The following is a 20109-nucleotide window of genomic DNA, read 5'->3' on the forward strand; positions in this document are numbered from 1 at the left end:
ATAAAGTATTGTATGATGTATAAATAATTCTTACAACTAGAGAACGTGTGAATTGGGCATGATTTATCCAGGTCTTTCAAGTTTTAATCTTTCCATTAATAGACTCAACCATCCATTTGATTATGGTCACCATTCTATTAGTTTGTGTTTTTGAAATTCTTTAAATAATCTCGTACTTCAATTTTTAACCTATATAATTACAGACATCGTGATAAAAAAATCATGATTTTAAAGCCATTCTTTACGACCTCCTATGTTTGATGCCACACTTTATAGAATGAAGAATCATTGTTCTAACCAACAGTAAGGAGTCCTTTATTAAAATGCTACAGATATATCCGTTTGTACCCGTAGCATCATCAGATTTCTACCAATTTCATCAAACACTTTTGGTTTTACTACTAAACTTCTACCCTGAAAATTTCAGTTACTGTTTTTTCTCACTATAGACACGTGTACCATCTATAACAAGGGTACCTATGCCCAGACCATCTACAAACAAAAGTGACTTTTTATGGTTCAAAATAAAATTATCTCAAATATTTTAGAAACTAAAATACTGAGGTGCATAATTATTCATAAGGGGCTTTCTATCACATTTGGTCACTTCTGCAAGTGAAATGGCATTACCAGTCTAGAATATTGTCTACAGTACTCTAACCAACCTGTACTTTTTCAGCTCTGCAAGGAAATTTCAAGATGTGTAATTGTGGAAAGTACATATACCTATCAAAATAAAGGCCGCCTCTTGTAACTGCTCTTTATTAGGCAGTAATAGTAATCGCTATTTAAAGATGCAAGATGGTCAAACTATAGGACATGTATCCACTAATAAATTAATTTCCTGAGATGTGATAACCAGCTTCTGCAGTTAATTTTGTTACGCATTTTCCAACCAAGTGCCTCTAACAACACATACACCTAAGTAATGTAAAAAAAAAAAAGTCTTTTCTACGAGAAATATACACTTTTACCGACACACTGTTTCGTTTATTACTAAACAACCAACATTTTGTATGAGAGATAGTTGTTCTTGGTATGTTGATGTTCTTTGTGATAAATAATAAAGCCCTATGGGATTGCAAATCCGTGGACGTCTCTCTTATTTACACTTTCTAGTCTTGTAAAAGCCATATTATATCTATATCACGTAATATCCTCTGTTGATATTTTTTCTTCTAGTGTATTTTCTTATGACACAATGTATCGGTTACTATCTTGTCCAGAACTTCAGAGTCTCATGTTGCACTTACATATCTAGGTTTTCATTGAATAAACGTTTGATTCTACAGTGCATGTCATCAGTATTTTGCTCATTCTGAACATATCCGAGATAACATAAATCAGGTGTATGCCTCTTCTACTCCCCAGCATTGCAAAAACAGTTTCATAATAATTGACAGCTTCTTTCGTCAGCACAATGCACCTTCGGTGTGCTACTGCAAATTAAAAGACGTCGTAGCTCTCACAGCAAACCATACAGAGGAATGTATTCTAACCCAAACCCGCTGCTCATTAGGAATAGTTTGCCACCAAAAATTTGTGTTGGTTTAAAAGCTTACAATACTTTCTTTTATAACCAACTGATAAATCACACTGTATCTTTGTTTCAATCGCACAGAAATAGATGTGGCCGCTGGATGTAGCAGTTAGGGCTGCAGAAGCCTTATTTGAAAGTAAATACTGCTTGAAATAGAACAATATCAATCGCTAACGTTGCTTAGCCTTATGAGTTAACCACTGGCCTTTCTTACTGTAAATACCCCTAGTGTTGCGAATCTTCCATAGTGCTTAGCAGTTTTTTTTTTTGTTGTTGTTGTCTTTCAAATTTGTAGATTATATTGGATGGATTTACGCATTTTGATAAAAGACAGAACGACCCTTATACTCCATATAACTATTAAAGAAAATGTGTTTATTTAAACCAACGTTTCATTTTACGACTTCTTTAGGGTTACATAACTGCAAAGGTGAAGCATTGGTTTAAATATAGCCTGGCATGGCCAAGCGCGTAAAGCGTGCGACTCGTAATCCGAGGGTCGCGGGTTCGCGCCCGCGTCGCGCTAAACATGCTCGCCCTCCCAGCCGTGGGGATGTATAATGTGACGGTCAATCCCACTATTCGTTGGTAAAAGAGTAGCCCAAGAGTTGGCGGTGGGTGGTGATGAGTAGCTGCCTTCCCTCTAGTCTTACACTGCTAAATTAGGGACGGCTAGCACAGATAGCCCTCGAGTAGCTTTGTGCGAAATTCCAAAACAAAAAAATGGTTTAAATAAAAATATTTTCTTTTATATTTATCTGGAGTGTAAAGGTTGTTTTTTTATCAATCGTGCAATTTTTAATAATCTCTTGCTCGTTTGTTTGTTTGAAAGTTAACATTTCAGGATTTTTCTACAAAAGTTATGCTCGAAACATTAAACCTTCTATGATGGAATCATCTGAACAAGAAATTAATTTACGCATATAAGTTAAACAAAAACGAAAAACACAGGAGCCACGTGTTTCTTTCTTATTTATAGATTTTCCATTCAATTTTAAATAAAATATCAGACTTATATATGTGTTTGTATAAGAACACGATTTTATTCAATAATCACAAGAAAAGTGTGCCCTAAAATTTAGCAATAAGAAACATGCACAGACATATACTTTCTTAAATTTGTATATCAGTTATACCTTTTTCTTTCAGAATTTGCTCTAGTCACTTGAAATAATAGAAAATATATAACGTAGCATTTATACTTTAAAAAACATGGACCCTAAGACTGTTTTATCTGCTTAGAAAACAGTACAACAACTTACGTATAGTTACAGAAGAAAGTAGAAAAGCCAATTTAATACACCTGTAACTATTTAAGAAAACGTACAGGTGCTATGTTTTCTGACACTGTAATTGGAAGAAAAGTACATCATTACATAAAAAACAAAGGTAATGAAATTTTTCTCATTATTAATTAAATTTATTTTTTACTTCAATTCTGTTTGTTTGTTCTACCTCTCTGTATTGCTATAACAAAATAATTATGAACTGAAAGGCATGCGTTTTTATTCAAAAAACAAAAATACAACCTGAACACAAAAACTTAGCATTGCTCACAGACTACAAAATAAGTAATTTATTAATCGTCCTCTGTAGCAACTGTTATATGACTTTCTGCCACCTATGAAAATAAGAATAAAATCCTTTCCATTTCGGCCCTAAAACCCACTATCTACCAAAAAACATTATACCAGTACTAACCCAAATAAAAAAAAAACAAATCCCTTATATAATATATATGAAACGCAGAAAACTGTCATATCTATAATTTAGACCAAGAAGATTCTTGATAGTAGATACACGTTCATGACGTCACGAATAACACTGGTTTGGAGTGTTTTGTAAAAACTCATTTTACTTGGTATAAACTGTTAAAAATAAAAGAAAAGGTTCTTTCTGAAATCAAAACACAATTTTACGTCTGTTGTTTCTAACCGTTCAAAGTACCGAATGGACCACTATATTCGTATTAGACACAAAAGTACGACCAATGTATATATAACATTGGTATACTGGTGTTGTTTGTATATTCGAGTTATTTCCAATTTTGTTAATCACAGCACTAATAATCCAATGATTAATAACACTAATAACTAAAAAATATCCCAATTCTGTAAGACTATGCTCTAAACGCTATACATTTGTTCTGCATACGTTTACATCAATCTGCGAATTTGATGTTTCATTTTCAGTACCTTTTTAATCTGTATAAACAGTATATGTTTCATATTGATAGCCAAACAATAACATGAGCTAAATATCTACTGAAATATGATTTTTTAAAATCATGTTTGCTACAAACTGATGTCTAAAAAACAAATTTACTTATTAATTTATTGTGTGCGTTTTAACGATTGCGAACGTTTCAGTGCTATTTTACGTATTTCAATTTAAACCATAACCATTTAACTTTAACATGGTTGATGCTGTTTCTACAGGATGCCTGAAATTAAGGTAGGACCTGTCTCACACTCTCAAAGAATATTCCATGCATGCTACAGTGGACCTTCGTTGGTCAAATGAATTTCTAGTAACTACCGTTCACAGGTTTTAAGTTACTGCTTCCACAACACACGTAAACATAAACTAACACAACTTGAGGACACTCTGTTTTCCAGACCTTTTACATTCTATTATACGTTATTTTCAGCTTCGTTAGATATCCTCTTGAGTTTTCACATTTTTTAAAAACTGCATGTCATTTCAAGTTCAACAAGCAAGGGCAAATGGTCAGATGGTATAAGAGGATGTGGAAAACCAGCTACGTTATTCTCCTTCAACGACTGGTCATCAAGTGGTCCAAGCAATCCAACGACACGCATGTATTGGTCAGGGTAGAATATATAATCAATAATACCTTTAAAATCGTTCCTGCAAGAACAAAGACAAGAGGCACAAATGTCAATACCTTGTTTTTCTCAATAATCCAAAATATTTAAACCATGTTATATTTATGTTGATATTAAAAAAATTATAAACATCTATTTAAAAAAATGCAAAGGAAAACAGTTCTTAAACTTAGTTTGATTTGTTTTGAATTTCGCGCAAAGCGACACAAGGGCTATCTGCGCTAGCCGTTCCTACTTTTGTAGTGTAAGACTAGAGGAAGGCAGGTAGTCATCACCACCCACCGTCAACTCTTGGGCTACACTTTTACCAACGAATAGTGGGATTGCTCGTGACATTGTAACGCCCCCACGGATGAAAGGGCCAGCATATTTTGTGTGACGGGGATTCGAACTCGCAACCCTCGGATTGCCAGTAGAGTGCCTTAATCACCTGGCCATGCCGGGCTGTTTTTAAATTCTTAATTTTTTCCGCTACACAGATTGCGCTTCTAAAACATTTGATGGTATTTTCAAATGATCATCAACATTACACTGCATAGCACAAAATATTGTGTAATGAAAAATGTTTGTTTCTGGTAAAAGTACAAAGCTATATAGTGGGTATCGAAACCCGGTTTTTTCATTCTAAGTCCGTAGACATACTGCTATGTCACTGTAGGACATAGTGAAAAATAAGTACAAGCCAAGATATATATTGGCAAGCAAATAATACTCCATGAAGATAAGACAGTAAACTTGATTGCACTCAAAATTGATAAATACCACATAAGTAATTTCACTAAGACTGTTGTTTAATAATTGAACTATACAGACTGGAGGACAAATAGAAAATCTAACCATTTGAACTTTACTGAATTAAGCAAGATAATGAGCTATGTTTAGTATGGTACTTACGTTTCTGTGTTTACTCCTTTTAATTCAACTACGTCGTTTCATTTCTAAGTTATAACATATATCAAAACTATTTTTATGTTTTCTACTGTTGTAGAGCTTATAACCTCATTTAGCTACATGCTTTTTTCGTCATATTTATATGTTTTCAGGGAAAGGAAAAAATAGGGCTTTAGAAATAGCATACCCAATGTTGTGGGGCGTTCGAAAGTTTTGATAGCCAATAAACAGGCGTGCTCGAAAGGATAATGTGGTTTCTACTGTACCTGTCATAGCTATAAATTAAAGTAAAAACTAAGATTTATTGCAGTTAAATGTGGAACATTGATGTGTTCGGTAATTCATTTAGGTTCTAGTAATTACCTTTAAAATTCACTTATTAATTATTCTATATTATGAAGACGCTTACTTTTGATGGAACAGCGATCACGAATAACAAACTTGCTCTGCAAGGATGTATGCCACGAAAAGGTTAAACAGACCTAGAGCCCAGTACACTATACGGAGCTCTCCCCACAAGTACGGGCCACGAAGGAAAGGGGAGTTGTAGTTCGTGAAACTTGCCCAGGGCGCAAAAATTACTGGCTACGGCTCTGATAATAATACAGATGTATAAAACTAATTTAAATAACGCCTATAAAGTTTCACAACACTAACACAATTTCTCCCATTGCAAACTTTCGCGAAACAAAGTAAAATCAACTTGGCCTATGCGTATTCAGAGGCCTCTGTTGTTGTTCTTTTTATTACATAAATTATAGAATATATAACACCTCTTTTATGACAAAAAGTCCAAAATTTACATAATAACGAAAAAGGTAGCCCTCTTACATGGTAATACATAAATATTAACACACGTTTGTAAACTTTTAACCATTATAACAAAATCGAACGTGTGCATTTTTGGGAAACAGTTAGAGCAAATGCATTCTTTGTTTTCCTTCAGTTGACTCAGCAGATAGCCATATGTGGCTCTGCTATTTGAGAAAACACACACATACATGCTCCAACATGCAACTGGACTTTGCTATGCTACAGTTGCGCGTTCGTGTTGTTAGGTTTCGCACAAAGCTATTAAAGGAATATTTGTGATAGTCACTCCTAATGTAGAAGTCATAGACTAGAGAAAAGGTAGCATATCAGCATTACCTACCGCCAGTTCTTGGGCTACTTTTTGTTAACAGAAACTAGAATTGGCAGATACATTATAACACCTCCTACGGTTGAAAGAGCGTTTTATTCACCAGGTGTAGTCACGTGTATTTTTTAGTGTGTATTTTAAAAGTTAGAACTGTTGCACACATCTAACCTCGTTTACTCCGAAGACACTTATGTGAATAATATGAGATCGTTTAAGAGCAGGAATTCTGGAATTAACTCTGTACAAAACTTTGAATTTTTAGTTGTGGTTTGAAAGTAATTCTCACATAAAACCTTTGATAAAATTATAACTTTTCCTATTCTTTTCTTTAACTTTCTTACTATAGAATGAGGATCACCAAATGACGTCACAACGTCAGTTTTATTACTTAATTTAGTGTAACCTTTGCACGTAAAGATGTTATACAACATAAAACAACTGTATTATCAACTGAAAATTCTTATATAATTGAAGCAAATTCGAAATTGTCCTTAACTGTTTAATCGTTCTTGACAAAAACTTCGAGAAATGAAAGTAAAATGACCTAGAAGTTTATAATTAAGTGAACTAATATTAGTTAAAAAAGAAAAAAATCAATTTTGCGAACCTTTGGCAATTAGTAATAAAATGCCTGACTGCAACTTTAGTGTCAGATTGTGTCATAAATCTGTTCTAAAACGATCAAATGTCTATATTATATATATATATATATATATATACAATGTTTGATTTTATATCATTAGCAAAATTTTCTTTAAAACAATATTCCATAAAGTCTAGATGTATTTTGCTTATACAATATACTACAGTTTGAGATAACTTTTCGTGAAACGACTTAAGTCTTAAAAATAACATTTTAAACTAAACAATACCAGGAAATAAAACCAAAAACAGTAAAGAATTCATTTTTTAGACGCTAGTTATCTGCATTGTTTCTCGAAATGTTTTAAATGTTTTGAACACTGCTATAGTGATTTTGTTAAAGGTAGTATTAAACAGTTTTATTAGTTTTTAATTGAATCGTACGGACAAAACGAATTGTTGTTTTGTATCACTACTGCTTATTGGTCGAGAAAGGGGTATAAATAATGGACGATAATTTTTACGACTGTAAAATAATTTAACTCTCTTTTACTAATCTCGAGTTTAAGTCACGTCGCTACGAGAAAAACTTCTGAAAGGACGTAATGAAGGTAATTTATGATCATGTTATGAAATATTAAATAAACAAGGTATTTCTTTAAAAACAGTAACTGTATTCAAGTCCGTTCTTTTCCCTTACAACAACAATGAAAACATTTAACGTTCTTTACGACAAGCCCTTCATGACAATTGGCAAATTATGAATTATAATGATTTGCTGGTTTTGAGCCACATTTTAGAGATGTCCGATTTAAAGGCGATGACAAAATTATTGTTTAATGTATGCTAGCGTAATTTGAAGATTTTCTTTTTGAATGGAACTTTTATTATAAGAAAACACTGTTAAAATCGGCTCGCCATAAAAGCGAGATTAATTAACAAAAGCCAACGCTGTCTTTGGAATGACAGAACTGTCAGCGATGTACGTGATTATGTCACTAATAAACACCACATCTGCACAATGTTGACAAACTTCAAATACAAAAAACAGATTAACTAGTATTAACAGCATGTTTTAAAGGTTTCTCTTCATAAAACGTTTTGGATTACACTCGTTATTCTTCGCTCAACTTAGTCATAAAATTATATACCTTTTTTCTAACTTTTTCTCAGCAAAAGTTCCACAAGGAACATAAAGGGCGTGGCGTTTCAACAAATAACAGAACACATGTTAATAAGTAACCAAAAAAAACAAGTTTTCGAATTGTTCTTCGCATAAACAAGTATATGTGTGTGTGTAATATAATTATATTTCTAAATTAAAGTATTTAAGACTAGAAATTTTCCATTAATTGTTTTCTCTTCCGCCTAAGATAAAACATGCCTTGGGTATATGTATATGGATACATTTCCAGATCATCTGAAGCTAGACTGCTACGCAGATATACATGGTTCACTTGTTTAACTTCCATATTATATATATAAACAGACGTATGCAATACCACTCTCACTAGCGCGAAAATAGGTACGTTGTACTGTAAATAATCGGCATTTTCAAACACATTCAATTCAAGCTACAACCGATATAAATATATATAAAGGCAACAACAGATAACATCAAAATCACATATCAGTCTAATGAAATATTGGATAGAATTTGAAGAAAATTTTAATCAGATCGTCACACTTCTAAATCCAGATTAGTCATTTTATAGTATAGCATAGAATAGTGCGTTGGTAATATACTACAGAAACAACGGGATTTTTTGTTTTTTTTTCCATTTGCACTGTCTAACATTCGCAGTAAAAATAAGTAGCGTTGCCTTAGCCACAGGCTGTAAAAAGACAAATGTGGTTCCAGCCGTATAGGAGACGAAAATTCAAGTTTTGTTATAAACTGTATAATCTACCGAAGAGAGTTAGCTCAAAACGTCATCTCTCTTGAAATAAAAATATAAAACAACTTGACGACTTCCAACCTACTGTTCAATTCAGTTAGTAGCTTTGTTGAAGTAAATGCCTCACTAATCTTTTATAGGAAATTTTTTTACGATGAAAAAAATACTAACATGTTAAAAACAATATCAAATTAACTTAGGATATTTCGTTACGGTATTTCATTACAGTTTTTATTTTTGGATTCTTTAATATCGATTTCACGAGAACAGCGTGTCACCAGCTATTTATATCACATAATTATATAAACATTACAATATCACACCAACATTATGCTTTTTGCTTTGCTTCAATAAACTTGAATAGCTGGGTATGACTTTGGTTTCAAACCTTTTACGCATACCAGCCATTCTTCACTCAGCTTTTACTACTTACGAGTCGAAAAACTAGTAGAGAGGCAGCTATTCAACAGTACTTGTTGTCAGTTCTTCACCAATCAAATAGCGAGATTTGACAATCACTATATGAACCCACGCACACACACGTAGCAGAACGCGATTTTGTATCAAGGTGGCGTGACCCTTAAATCTCGATATGCTTCTTCGTTTGTGTGTTCGTTTTTGAATTTCGTGCAAAGCTACTCGAGGACTATCTGCGCTAGCCGTCCCTAATATAACATTATAAGACTAGAGAGAAAGCAGCTAGTCATCATCACCACCTACCGCCAACTCTTGGGCTACTCTTTTACCAATGAATAGTGGGAATGACCGTCACATTGTAACGCTTCCATAGCTGAAAGGGCGAGCATGTTTGGTGTGACGGAGATGCGAACTCGGGACCCTCGGATTACGAGTCGCACGCCTTAACCCACCTGACCATCCCGGGCCTCGTGATATGCTAAACAACTGTCTACACGAAGCGCTTTCGGGAAAAAAAAAAGTAATGTTAAATACATAAATAAAAAATAAAACGTTCGCAGAACTATTAGTAAAAAGTAGAATATATATAAATACGTCTTAAAAAGTCTTACAAAGTAGAATATATATAAATACGTCTTAAACAGTCTTACAAAGTAGAATATATATAAATACGTCTTAAACAGTCTTACAAAGTAGAATATATATAAATACGTCTTAAACAGTCTTACAAAGTAGAATATATATAAATACGTCTTAAACAGTCTTACAAAGTAAAATATATATAAATACATCTTAAACAGTCTTACAAAGTAAAATATATATAAATACATCTTAAACAGTCTTACAAAGTAAAATATATATAAATACATCTTAAACAGTCTTACAAAGTAGATTAAATATAAATACATCTTAAACAGTCTTACAAAGTAGATTAAATATAAATACATCTTAAACAGTCTTACAAAGTAGAATACATATAAATACATCTTAAACAGTCTTACAAAGTAGAATACATATAAATACATCTTAAAGAGTCTTACAAAGTAGAATATATATAAACACATCTTAAAGAGTCTTACAAAGTAGAATATATATAAACACATCTTAAACAGTCTTACAAAGTAGAATATATATAAACACATCTTAAACAGTCTTACAAAGTAGAATATATATAAACACATCTTAAAGAGTCTTACGAAGTAGAATATATATAAACACATCTTAAACAGTCTTACGAAGTAGAATATATATAAACACATCTTAAACAGTCTTACAAAGTAGAATATATATAAATACATCTTAAACAGTCTTACAAAGTAGAATATATATAAATACATCTTAAACAGTCTTACAAAGTAGAATATACATAAACACATCTTAAACAGTCTTGCAAAGTAGAATACATATAAATACATCTTAAACAGTCTTACAAAGTAGAATATATATAAATACATCTTAAAGAGTCTTACAAAGTAGAATACATATAAATACATTTTAAACAGTCTTACAAAGTAGAATACATATAAATACATCTTAAAGAGTCTTACAAAGTAGAATATATATAAACACATCTTAAAGAGTCTTACAAAGTAGAATATATATAAACACATCTTAAAGAGTCTTACAAAGTAGAATATATATAAACACATCTTAAACAGTCTTACAAAGTAGAATATACATAAACACATCTTAAAGAGTCTTACAAAGTAGAATATATATAAACACATCTTAAACAGTCTTACAAAGTAGAATATATATAAATACATCTTAAACAGTCTTACAAAGTAGAATATATATAAATACATCTTAAACAGTCTTACAAAGTAGAATATACATAAACACATCTTAAACAGTCTTACAAAGTAGAATACATATAAATACATCTTAAACAGTCTTACAAAGTAGAATATATATAAACACATCTTAAACAGTCTTACAAAGTAGAATATATATAAATACATCTTAAACAGTCTTACAAAGTAGAATATATGTAAACACATCTTAAACAGTCTTACAAAGTAGAATATATATAAACACATCTTAAACAGTCTTACAAAGTAGAATACATATAAATACATCTTAAACAGTCTTACAAAGTAGAATATATATAAATACATCTTAAACAGTCTTACAAAGTAGAATATACATAAACACATCTTAAACAGTCTTACAAAGTAGAATATACATAAACACATCTTAAACAATCTTACAAAGTAGAATATATATAAATGCATCTTAAACAGTCTTACAAAGTAGAATATACATAAACACATCTTAAACAGTCTTACAAAGTAGAATATATATAAACACATCTTAAACAGTCTTACAAAGTAGAATATATATAAATACGTCTTAAACAGTCTTACAAAGTAGAATATATATAAATACATCTTAAACAGTCTTAGAAAGTAGAATATATATAAACACATCTTAAACAGTCTTACAAAGTAGAATATACATAAACACATCTTAAACAGTCTTACAAAGTAGAATATATATAAACACATTTTAAACAGTCTTACAAAGTAGAATATATATAAATACATCTTAAACAGTCTTACGAAGTAGAATATATATAAATACATCTTAAACAGTCTTACGAAGTAGAATATATATAAATACATCTTAAACAGTCTTACAAAGGAGAATATATATAAACACATCTTAAACAGTCTTACAAAGTAGAATATATATAAACACATCTTAAACAGTCTTACAAAGTAGAATATACATAAACACATCTTAAACAGTCTTACAAAGTAGAATATATATAAATACATCTTAAACAGTCTTACAAAGTAGAATATATATAAACACATCTTAAACAGTCTTACAAAGTAGAATATATATAAACACATCTTAAACAGTCTTACAAAGTAGAATATACATAAACACATCTTAAACAGTCTTACAAAGTAGAATATACATAAACACATCTTAAACAGTCTTACAAAGTAGAATATATATAAACACATCTTAAACAGTCTTACAAAGTAGAATATATATAAATACATCTTAAACAGTCTTACGAAGTAGAATATATATAAATACATCTTAAACAGTCTTACAAAGTAGAATATACATAAACACATCTTAAACAGTCCTCCAAAGTAGAATATATATATAAACACATCTTAAACAGTCTTACAAAGTAGAATATATATATAAACACATCTTAAACAGTCTTACTTGCTTACAGTTGGCTCTAGAGTTTGAATATTGTTATTGCAAATACTGCTAAACGTCTTTACGAAATTCACGAAAAACCTGTTGCAATTCCTTACTAACCAGAGCCTTGAGAAGGGTGTGGTAGCTCGGGCAAGTTGCCATTGACCTGAAACTATACTTTGTATTTTAAATTTAGATTTCGGCAAAGAAAATTCATAAAGTAATATTCATAACAAAGTTGAAATTTTTGCGTAGCAATGAGCTTCCTTGTGAAACTTCAGTGAATATTCCAAAGACCTGGACAACACACAATTTCAAGTAGGAACACTCCAGTTTGTCAAGCTTGTGCGAAATATTTACATAAAAAACAGGGCTTTATAAGAAGCAACTTATCTATTTGCTTCATTAGGTACAGAAAAGATATACGGTGTTCTCGTAATGAAAGAGTCTTAATTATTTTTTTTGCTATTTTCCAGTGCAAACGTAACTTTAATAAATTATTCAAAACGTATTTAAGAAACACAACGATGCGAAATTGCTTAAGTAACCTGGGCTTATTTTCAACAGAAAGCAATGTTACCAGAATTCTAGTCTACACCGAAGTAACAAAGATGTTCGAAACTGAGAAAACGATATATTTTTTATTATTTTCGCGAAAAGCTACACGAGGGTTATCTGCGCTAGCTGTCCCTAATCTAGCAATGTAAAACTAGATGGAAGGCAGCTAATCAACACCACCCACCGCCAACTCTTGGGTTACTTTTTTACCAAAGAATAGAGGGATTGACCATCACATTACAACGCCTCCACGACTTAAATGCAAAAATTTTTGGTGTTATGGGAATACGAATCCGGAACCATCATATTACGAGTCGAGTGCCTAAACCAACCAGCCATGCCAAGGCCTTGAAAAAACGAGAAAATAAATATTTGATGTTTAGAATAAATAAGTCATTACAGTATTTTTAAGAACTCATGTTTCCTGCTGTTTACAACACAATTAACGTATATTTTAACTATATATATAACTTCTCATTCTTCTAGAGAACCTACTATTTGTTATAGTTGTCAAAATAAGTGCACATAATAATTAGGTAAATTAAATTTATGTAATTATCTTTAGGCATAGACAAATTTAAAATATATTGTTATAGACCCATGAAAGCCTTCGAGCAACTCTGTTACAAATTTGATTTTCAACCACACTTGAACCAGTAAAAGAGAATTTTCAACGGCAACAAAAAACTTTTAACTTATAACCTTAGGTTCTAGTAATGAAAGCATTATCATTGTGATGACATTTAAACAACTTTAAACACTTTTATATATGATGAAAATAATGTTCGTGGATATTGTTTATCGGCGTCATTACTATGAATGCTCACTCAAATGTTTCCTGAGAGACTGCTATATATATTGAAAACAAAAACGATATACATATCTAAATGACCTTGCTTGCTCTAATATCTTCTGGAATTATTACCGAAGTTAATGTTCATCAAAACTAAGTATTTAGTTCCAAGCTCACCACTGGGTGAGTGTTCGTAAATATTATTCTGTGTGACACTTGTTTATGTACTAAAACTATTTTATAAGAGATCAGGGTTGGCAAGATGTTTTGAATGTGTTTAAAGTTTAGAAAACGGCGGAACAGAAATTTAAATGAAAACAACTCGTTAAAACTGAGTTTAAAATATTACGTCAAGTTGGTGAAGTGCATGTCGCCACATTTGTAGGCTGGAGAAATTCGGAAGGCATGTGAGTATTCACTCAGAAGTCCAGAGGTGCTCAATTTCTGAAGACAGTCTTTGTAGCCAAATCCCTTGAAATCAATGTGGTCAGCTGAAACTTTCCCCCTGGTCAGGAACTCAACCACTCCTAAAATATCCAAAAATACCATAAATTAATGTCTTTCTTTATTAAATGTTTTTATGTATATCTTAAAACCTAATTGCAATGCAGTACTTCAGAAAAGTGCGTGGTTAAAATTTTCTTAATGTTTTGAAAACGTACATTGCACTCAATGTACTTTATTTTAATGCGAACATGAGAAGTATTTCATACATAGAAAAACATTTAGTTTTTATCCGAAAACTAACTTTAAAAAATAAAAAGTAATTAGATGATTTATCTTTATAACTCTATTGTGTGTGTGTTAAGAACAAAACTATATGATATTTGAACTCTGCCTATAGCAGGCATTGAAACTTGATTTTCAGCGTTATAAAACCTCATACCTATCGTTAAACCATCGGTTATTTCGTGTGCTTTTGTTATTTTTTGTGATGTTTCAACTATATTTCACAGGAAAAAATTCTGGTTGTCTAGACATTCATGACTCCCACAGATGAAATACTTTATGACAAGCATGTAAAAAATCAAAATTTAAAATTGTTCAAGAATATTCGATATTTCCTTTGGAGCTGTATACACAAGACTCTGAATAGTTTATATGAAAGTGACATTTTTATTAGATGTTGGGAGTAAGAAACTGAAACTGATATGCTAAAATCCGAAATTCGATTTCTCGTGAGACACAGTGGATATCGCAAAATGGCTTTGTTCTAAAACAAATAAACAAACCAACAGCGATGTTAAGTACCTCTGAACGTGTTCTTCACCGGATAGAAAATAATTAAGTACAGATCTTTCTAAAAACCTTATTGTAAATATAGGTGTGAGTGTTAGCTCGTGAACAGTAAGACACATTGTCACGCAGTAGATCTAGTTGACTTACAACTGCTCCAAAACTGCGGCTGTCAGAAAGCAATCACATTCAAAGGTTGAAAACAGCCTCGGGAAGAATAAACGTTATTAATTATTTTTACCTAAACCAGTTATCACCACAAACAAAATCTGCACTAGGACCATGCGGGAACTCACGTAATATTGCAACTGTCTCAGTCTTGATACACTAGTGTTTGACATGTCATACATTCAGGTCGCTAGCACCTTAGGAAGGAAAAGCAAGAATCGTCCCTATAGCGAGCTAAACGTATGGTAAAGTTAGATAAATTGTATCCAAGATTTCACTGGAATAAGTTTTAACTAATGTCTGTGTGGAGAAAATAATCTAAATGAGAAAAAAGTGCATTTTTTAAAAACGTATGAGAAAAACGCACTGTAAAAACTAAATAATAGTGTTTCTGAAAATAATTTTGTATTCACTTTTTGTTTTGTTTTATGAGCTAGCCGTCCTGTTTAGTCTCAGTTTGGGTTCTTATTCTTGTTTTGGCTATGGATTTGTTGACCATAAAGACAAAAAAATTAAAATCGTAAAAATATACATTTATGAAGTTATTGTTGAAAATGTGTTGTTGGATTTGTTGCATAAGAAGGGATTTTCATGAGTATGACTACAGTGGAAATAAGTTAATAAGCTTACAATACGTTATTGAACATTGGAAAGTCTTACGCGTGGAATTACTGATACGTAGTATTAACCAAGTGGAAATAATACGTGAAGTACAACTATAGCACGAATCGAAAGGCATATTTAAGTAGGTACTCAGACAAGCTAAGAATTAAATAATGAGTGAAATGTTTAAATACTAACACTAAACAGATGAGAGACTTAGCAAAGTGTTGGTGTTGAGATGTTTTTACGTATAGCAAAGCCCGCATCGGGTTATCTGCCAAGTCCACCAAGGGTAATCGAACCCCTGATTTTAGCATTGTAAATCCGTAGACTCACCGCTGTACTAGCGGGGGACTCATAGTAAAGTAATAGCAGATGTTTGTTTTCTGTTTTGGTGACTTAAGAACTCGTTTAGCTAACTGTTTTATGAACAAATAGGTGGTGTGTTAATATTTGTGATATCCTTGAAAAAGACTCTTTGTTTTTTTTTCGTTTATGTACAAATATTTTAGGTTCAGATGGTAATTTATCCTTTGAAGTTTTTTTATCTGCATATGTAATTGTTCTAGTTAATTAAATTTACTCAATGTAATTCAATATCCTTTCTTCACTTTATTAAATCTTAAAGAGATTTAACGTAAAAACTGTGATTAATATTTATTATAAATTACAGATTATGATAACAGAAATTTATAAATAAATGGCAACTGTTACGTATTATAATTAATCTTGGACGAGTCTCTGATTTGTTACATTACGTATGTTGACGTATTACGATTTTAAATAAACAGAAATTTGAATCTGAACTTAGAAGTTAATTGAATGTCAATATGTATCAAATTTATTATATTAGCCGAAAATATTGACACACAATTTTCTTTCTTAACAGAAATATATTTTAATATACAAGCAACAATACATTTTACAATAACGGTTATTACAAAATGATTTTTAAACAAGAGTTTTACAAACTTACAAACTATACTGAGTTTTCTATTTGGTCTGGAACTGAATATTTTCTCGATGTTCATGGAGAGCGAATTAATTCTATATTGATACACCGGTACACCTCTCTTGACTGGTAGCCAGCTTGAGGCACACGGAAGTTTTTTACCAACGACAATATCTAATGTCTTTGTAGAAATCCGAAGTTAATTCACTGAAGTTTGTAATGTTCGAAATCTATAAACATTCCTGGTCAAATGTCTGTAGTTTTCCAATTAATAAGTGTTTATCATAATTATAGCTTCGGAAGTTTATTGTATACTAACTGTATACAGCGATCAAACAATACCCTATTACTGTTTCTCGGCTAGCTTTTATACCAGTTAGGTGAGATTTTCGAACGTTCAACGATATTCGAAGATACATTAGTGTTTTCGTAACGCGTTTATATTGTTACTCTTTGATAGATTGTTTAGGCAGAGTATTCATGATGAAACTTTGTAGAATGGACGGCAACTGCCTGTTGTGGAGACACAATTGTACAGGACGACGTTTCGAAAGTCTTCCGCCTTTCGTCTTCAAGTCAGTGTGTGTTTATTTCTTGGTAGGTACTTGGGTTAAATTATTATTTCGTTCCCCGAAGGTGGACGGAAATAACCTGGGGCGGTCAGAAACGTTTGTTTCTCTTCACCCAACACGTGGCTAGAGTTAATTTTCAGTGTGTGTGCAAACGCAAACGAACTTGGCAGGGGTTTAGTTTAGACAGAGAGAATGACCATATCTAGCAAGCATTCAAACTGCTCACCAAAGACCATCATCCAAATATACAAGGCTTACATCCGTCAGTTAATAGAATATGGATGTCAAGTCACATATAATATGTCTAACAACACCCCATAGAAAATCCAAGTACAACAAAATAAAATACTAAAAGCAGCAAACAGACTACCATCATACACACCCGTAAACTATATATACCAAATCAGTAACCTACCAACTCTTAGAAATAGGCTTATAGAAATATCATACAAATATTACTTAAAAGCAGAACACACTGCTTTTTGCGTTACAAACTGACTTGAAAATGAAAGGCGGAAGACTTTTGAAACGTCGTCCTCTACACTTGTGTCTCCACAACAGGCAGTTGTCGTCCATTCTACAAAGTATATTGTTACTCTCAAGAATCTTCTTCAAATTTAGAGGACATGTGGGTCTGGTGCAATACACATCCAACAATATACGTCGCATGCATCAAATTGAAACAAACGTAGTGTTAAAATATACGTATAACAGCAAATCCGTTAGACTGACGTCAGTGTTATTACTGTTTCGTAAGTTGTATTGTATAAAATGTAGTATGAAAAACTAGTTCTGTTCAAAGTATCCAACTAGATCTTTGAAAGTTTTTAAATGGTTCTAAATCTTTATAAGTATTCAGTGAATATTTAGCATAAATACAAGATGAAAAAGACGAAATTAACATAGAAAAGAATCCTTTTATTCCTCTTTGTTTAGGGAATGTATTTTGTTATACCTCAATTTCACGGAATGTTCCTCCCACTTTTGAAACGAAAGTTTTGCTCCTGAAACTCCCCATCGGAGTGCGTATCGTGGAATGAGAAAAGGTAGAGATATGTGCTCTGTAGAAACAATGACAAGTTCGAACTTCTCAGTGACGGAAAGGAGAACAACGTGATTGTCCATGAAAAACATCTTCAGTGGAGTATAGTGGGAATCAACGTATGTTTCGGAGTGCAAGCTAACCAACGGTTTCCTTAAGCTACACAAAATTGACAGCTGCTGATAGGTACATGCATACTCGGATCCATCAGCATTAGTGCATTGTAGAACTTTTATATATCTTGTGATAATGTCTTGTACCCTTAATAAGTTCACTGTATAGTTGCCGTTGCTTTTTATTTGTACCTCCTGTAAGTGCATCTCTTACGAGTTTTCGCAGTTGTTTACTTTACTACACAACTGGCACAGATTTGAAAATTGCACATATTAACAACATGTATTTTTCTTATTTTGCTATTATCTATTAGTTACAGCTTTTTTTTAAATCTACAAATTCTCTTAGTCATCTAATAAACTTGAAAACTTTCGTAGAATATATAACTCTGATATTATACAAATGCACTTGATATACGTATAGGTTCCGATTAATTATTTTCATGTACAACACAAAATTTAAAAAAGAAGTCGATATATCACAAATAGAGAGTAATTATTCCATACCTGCTGTTTATATCATAACGGAAAACATTCAGACTTAGCTGTGTAAGCCATGACTTACCAGAAGTCGGGAGCGAGTTGAAATCACCACATAATAACAAAGGAACTGTGTTGACATCTGATGCTTGCTCACTGTTATGGTTATTTAGTGACACATCTTGGGCGATACGTCTGAGCTCATGCATTAGCATCATGGTCTGGATAAGTTTTACATCAGAGTATTCTGGATCCCAGTGCATGTGGGTGGTACAGACCAGGATTGGTTGATGGAAGTGGGAGTCTTCAGAGTTACCTAGTACCAAAAAATATTTATGTGCAAAATAAAATCTAAAGAGAAATAAGAAGTAGAAAAAAAGCCATTTTTTAAGCTAAGGTTTTAAAACAATAATTTCAAAGACGATAAGTAATACGTGCATTCTAAGTCTGATTTAAGTGTGGAAACTAAAATAAAAGCAGAACACCATAGGTGTTTGCTACCAAAATGAAGTGTTTTAAAGTAAGTGCTATGAATATTACAATTTAAAGCGCAAAGGCTTAGTTATCCCTTACACATTTTTATGGTTATCTTCGCTGCTGTTTATATCACTGATAACCATTTTTAATTTAAAAACTTCTGTCGATTCCTAAGGTATGGAAAAATCGATTTCTTTTTCAAGAAGTTTTTTATCATCATTATAGTTTAAAATACTTGGTAATTGTATGATAACCATTTAGGTTATTTTTTTTTATTTTTTTTTAATTTCGCACAAAGCTACTCGAGGACTATCTGTGCAAGCCGTCCCTAATTTAGCAGTGTAAGACTAGAGGGAAGGCAGCTAGTCATCACCACCCACAGCGAAATCTTGGGCTACTCTTTTACCAACGAATAGTGGGATTGATCGTCATATTATCACGCTCCATACGGCTGAAAGGGCGAGCATGTTTGGTGCGACGGGGATTCGATCCCGCGACCCTAAGATTACGAGTCGCACGCCTTAACACGCTTGGCCATGCCGGGACCCATTTAGGTTATAATAACAATATTAATTCCACACACATCAAGTTCTTGGACAGTACATTAACTGTTCGGAGCCCGGCACTCG

General features: G+C 32.2%; 1 protein-coding gene across 1 annotated transcript in view; it reads right to left on the reverse strand.

The window, feature by feature from the left end:
• Positions 1–2562: 2562 nt before the first annotated feature.
• Positions 2563–20109, reverse strand: part of LOC143233886 (uncharacterized) — a 64375-nt gene continuing 46828 nt past the window's right edge. Inside the window, exons 6-8 of the mRNA XM_076470742.1 lie at positions 19089–19319; positions 14187–14364; positions 2563–4411 (exon numbers count right to left, since the gene is read on the reverse strand). Coding sequence (XP_076326857.1) covers positions 4225–4411; positions 14187–14364; positions 19089–19319 — 596 coding nt within the window. The 3' untranslated portion in view covers positions 2563–4224. The remainder of the gene's footprint in view (positions 4412–14186; positions 14365–19088; positions 19320–20109) is intronic.

Source organism: Tachypleus tridentatus, chromosome 12 (assembly GCF_004210375.1).
Source record: "Tachypleus tridentatus isolate NWPU-2018 chromosome 12, ASM421037v1, whole genome shotgun sequence".
In the NCBI taxonomy this organism is placed as follows: Eukaryota; Metazoa; Arthropoda; class Merostomata; order Xiphosura; family Limulidae; genus Tachypleus; species Tachypleus tridentatus.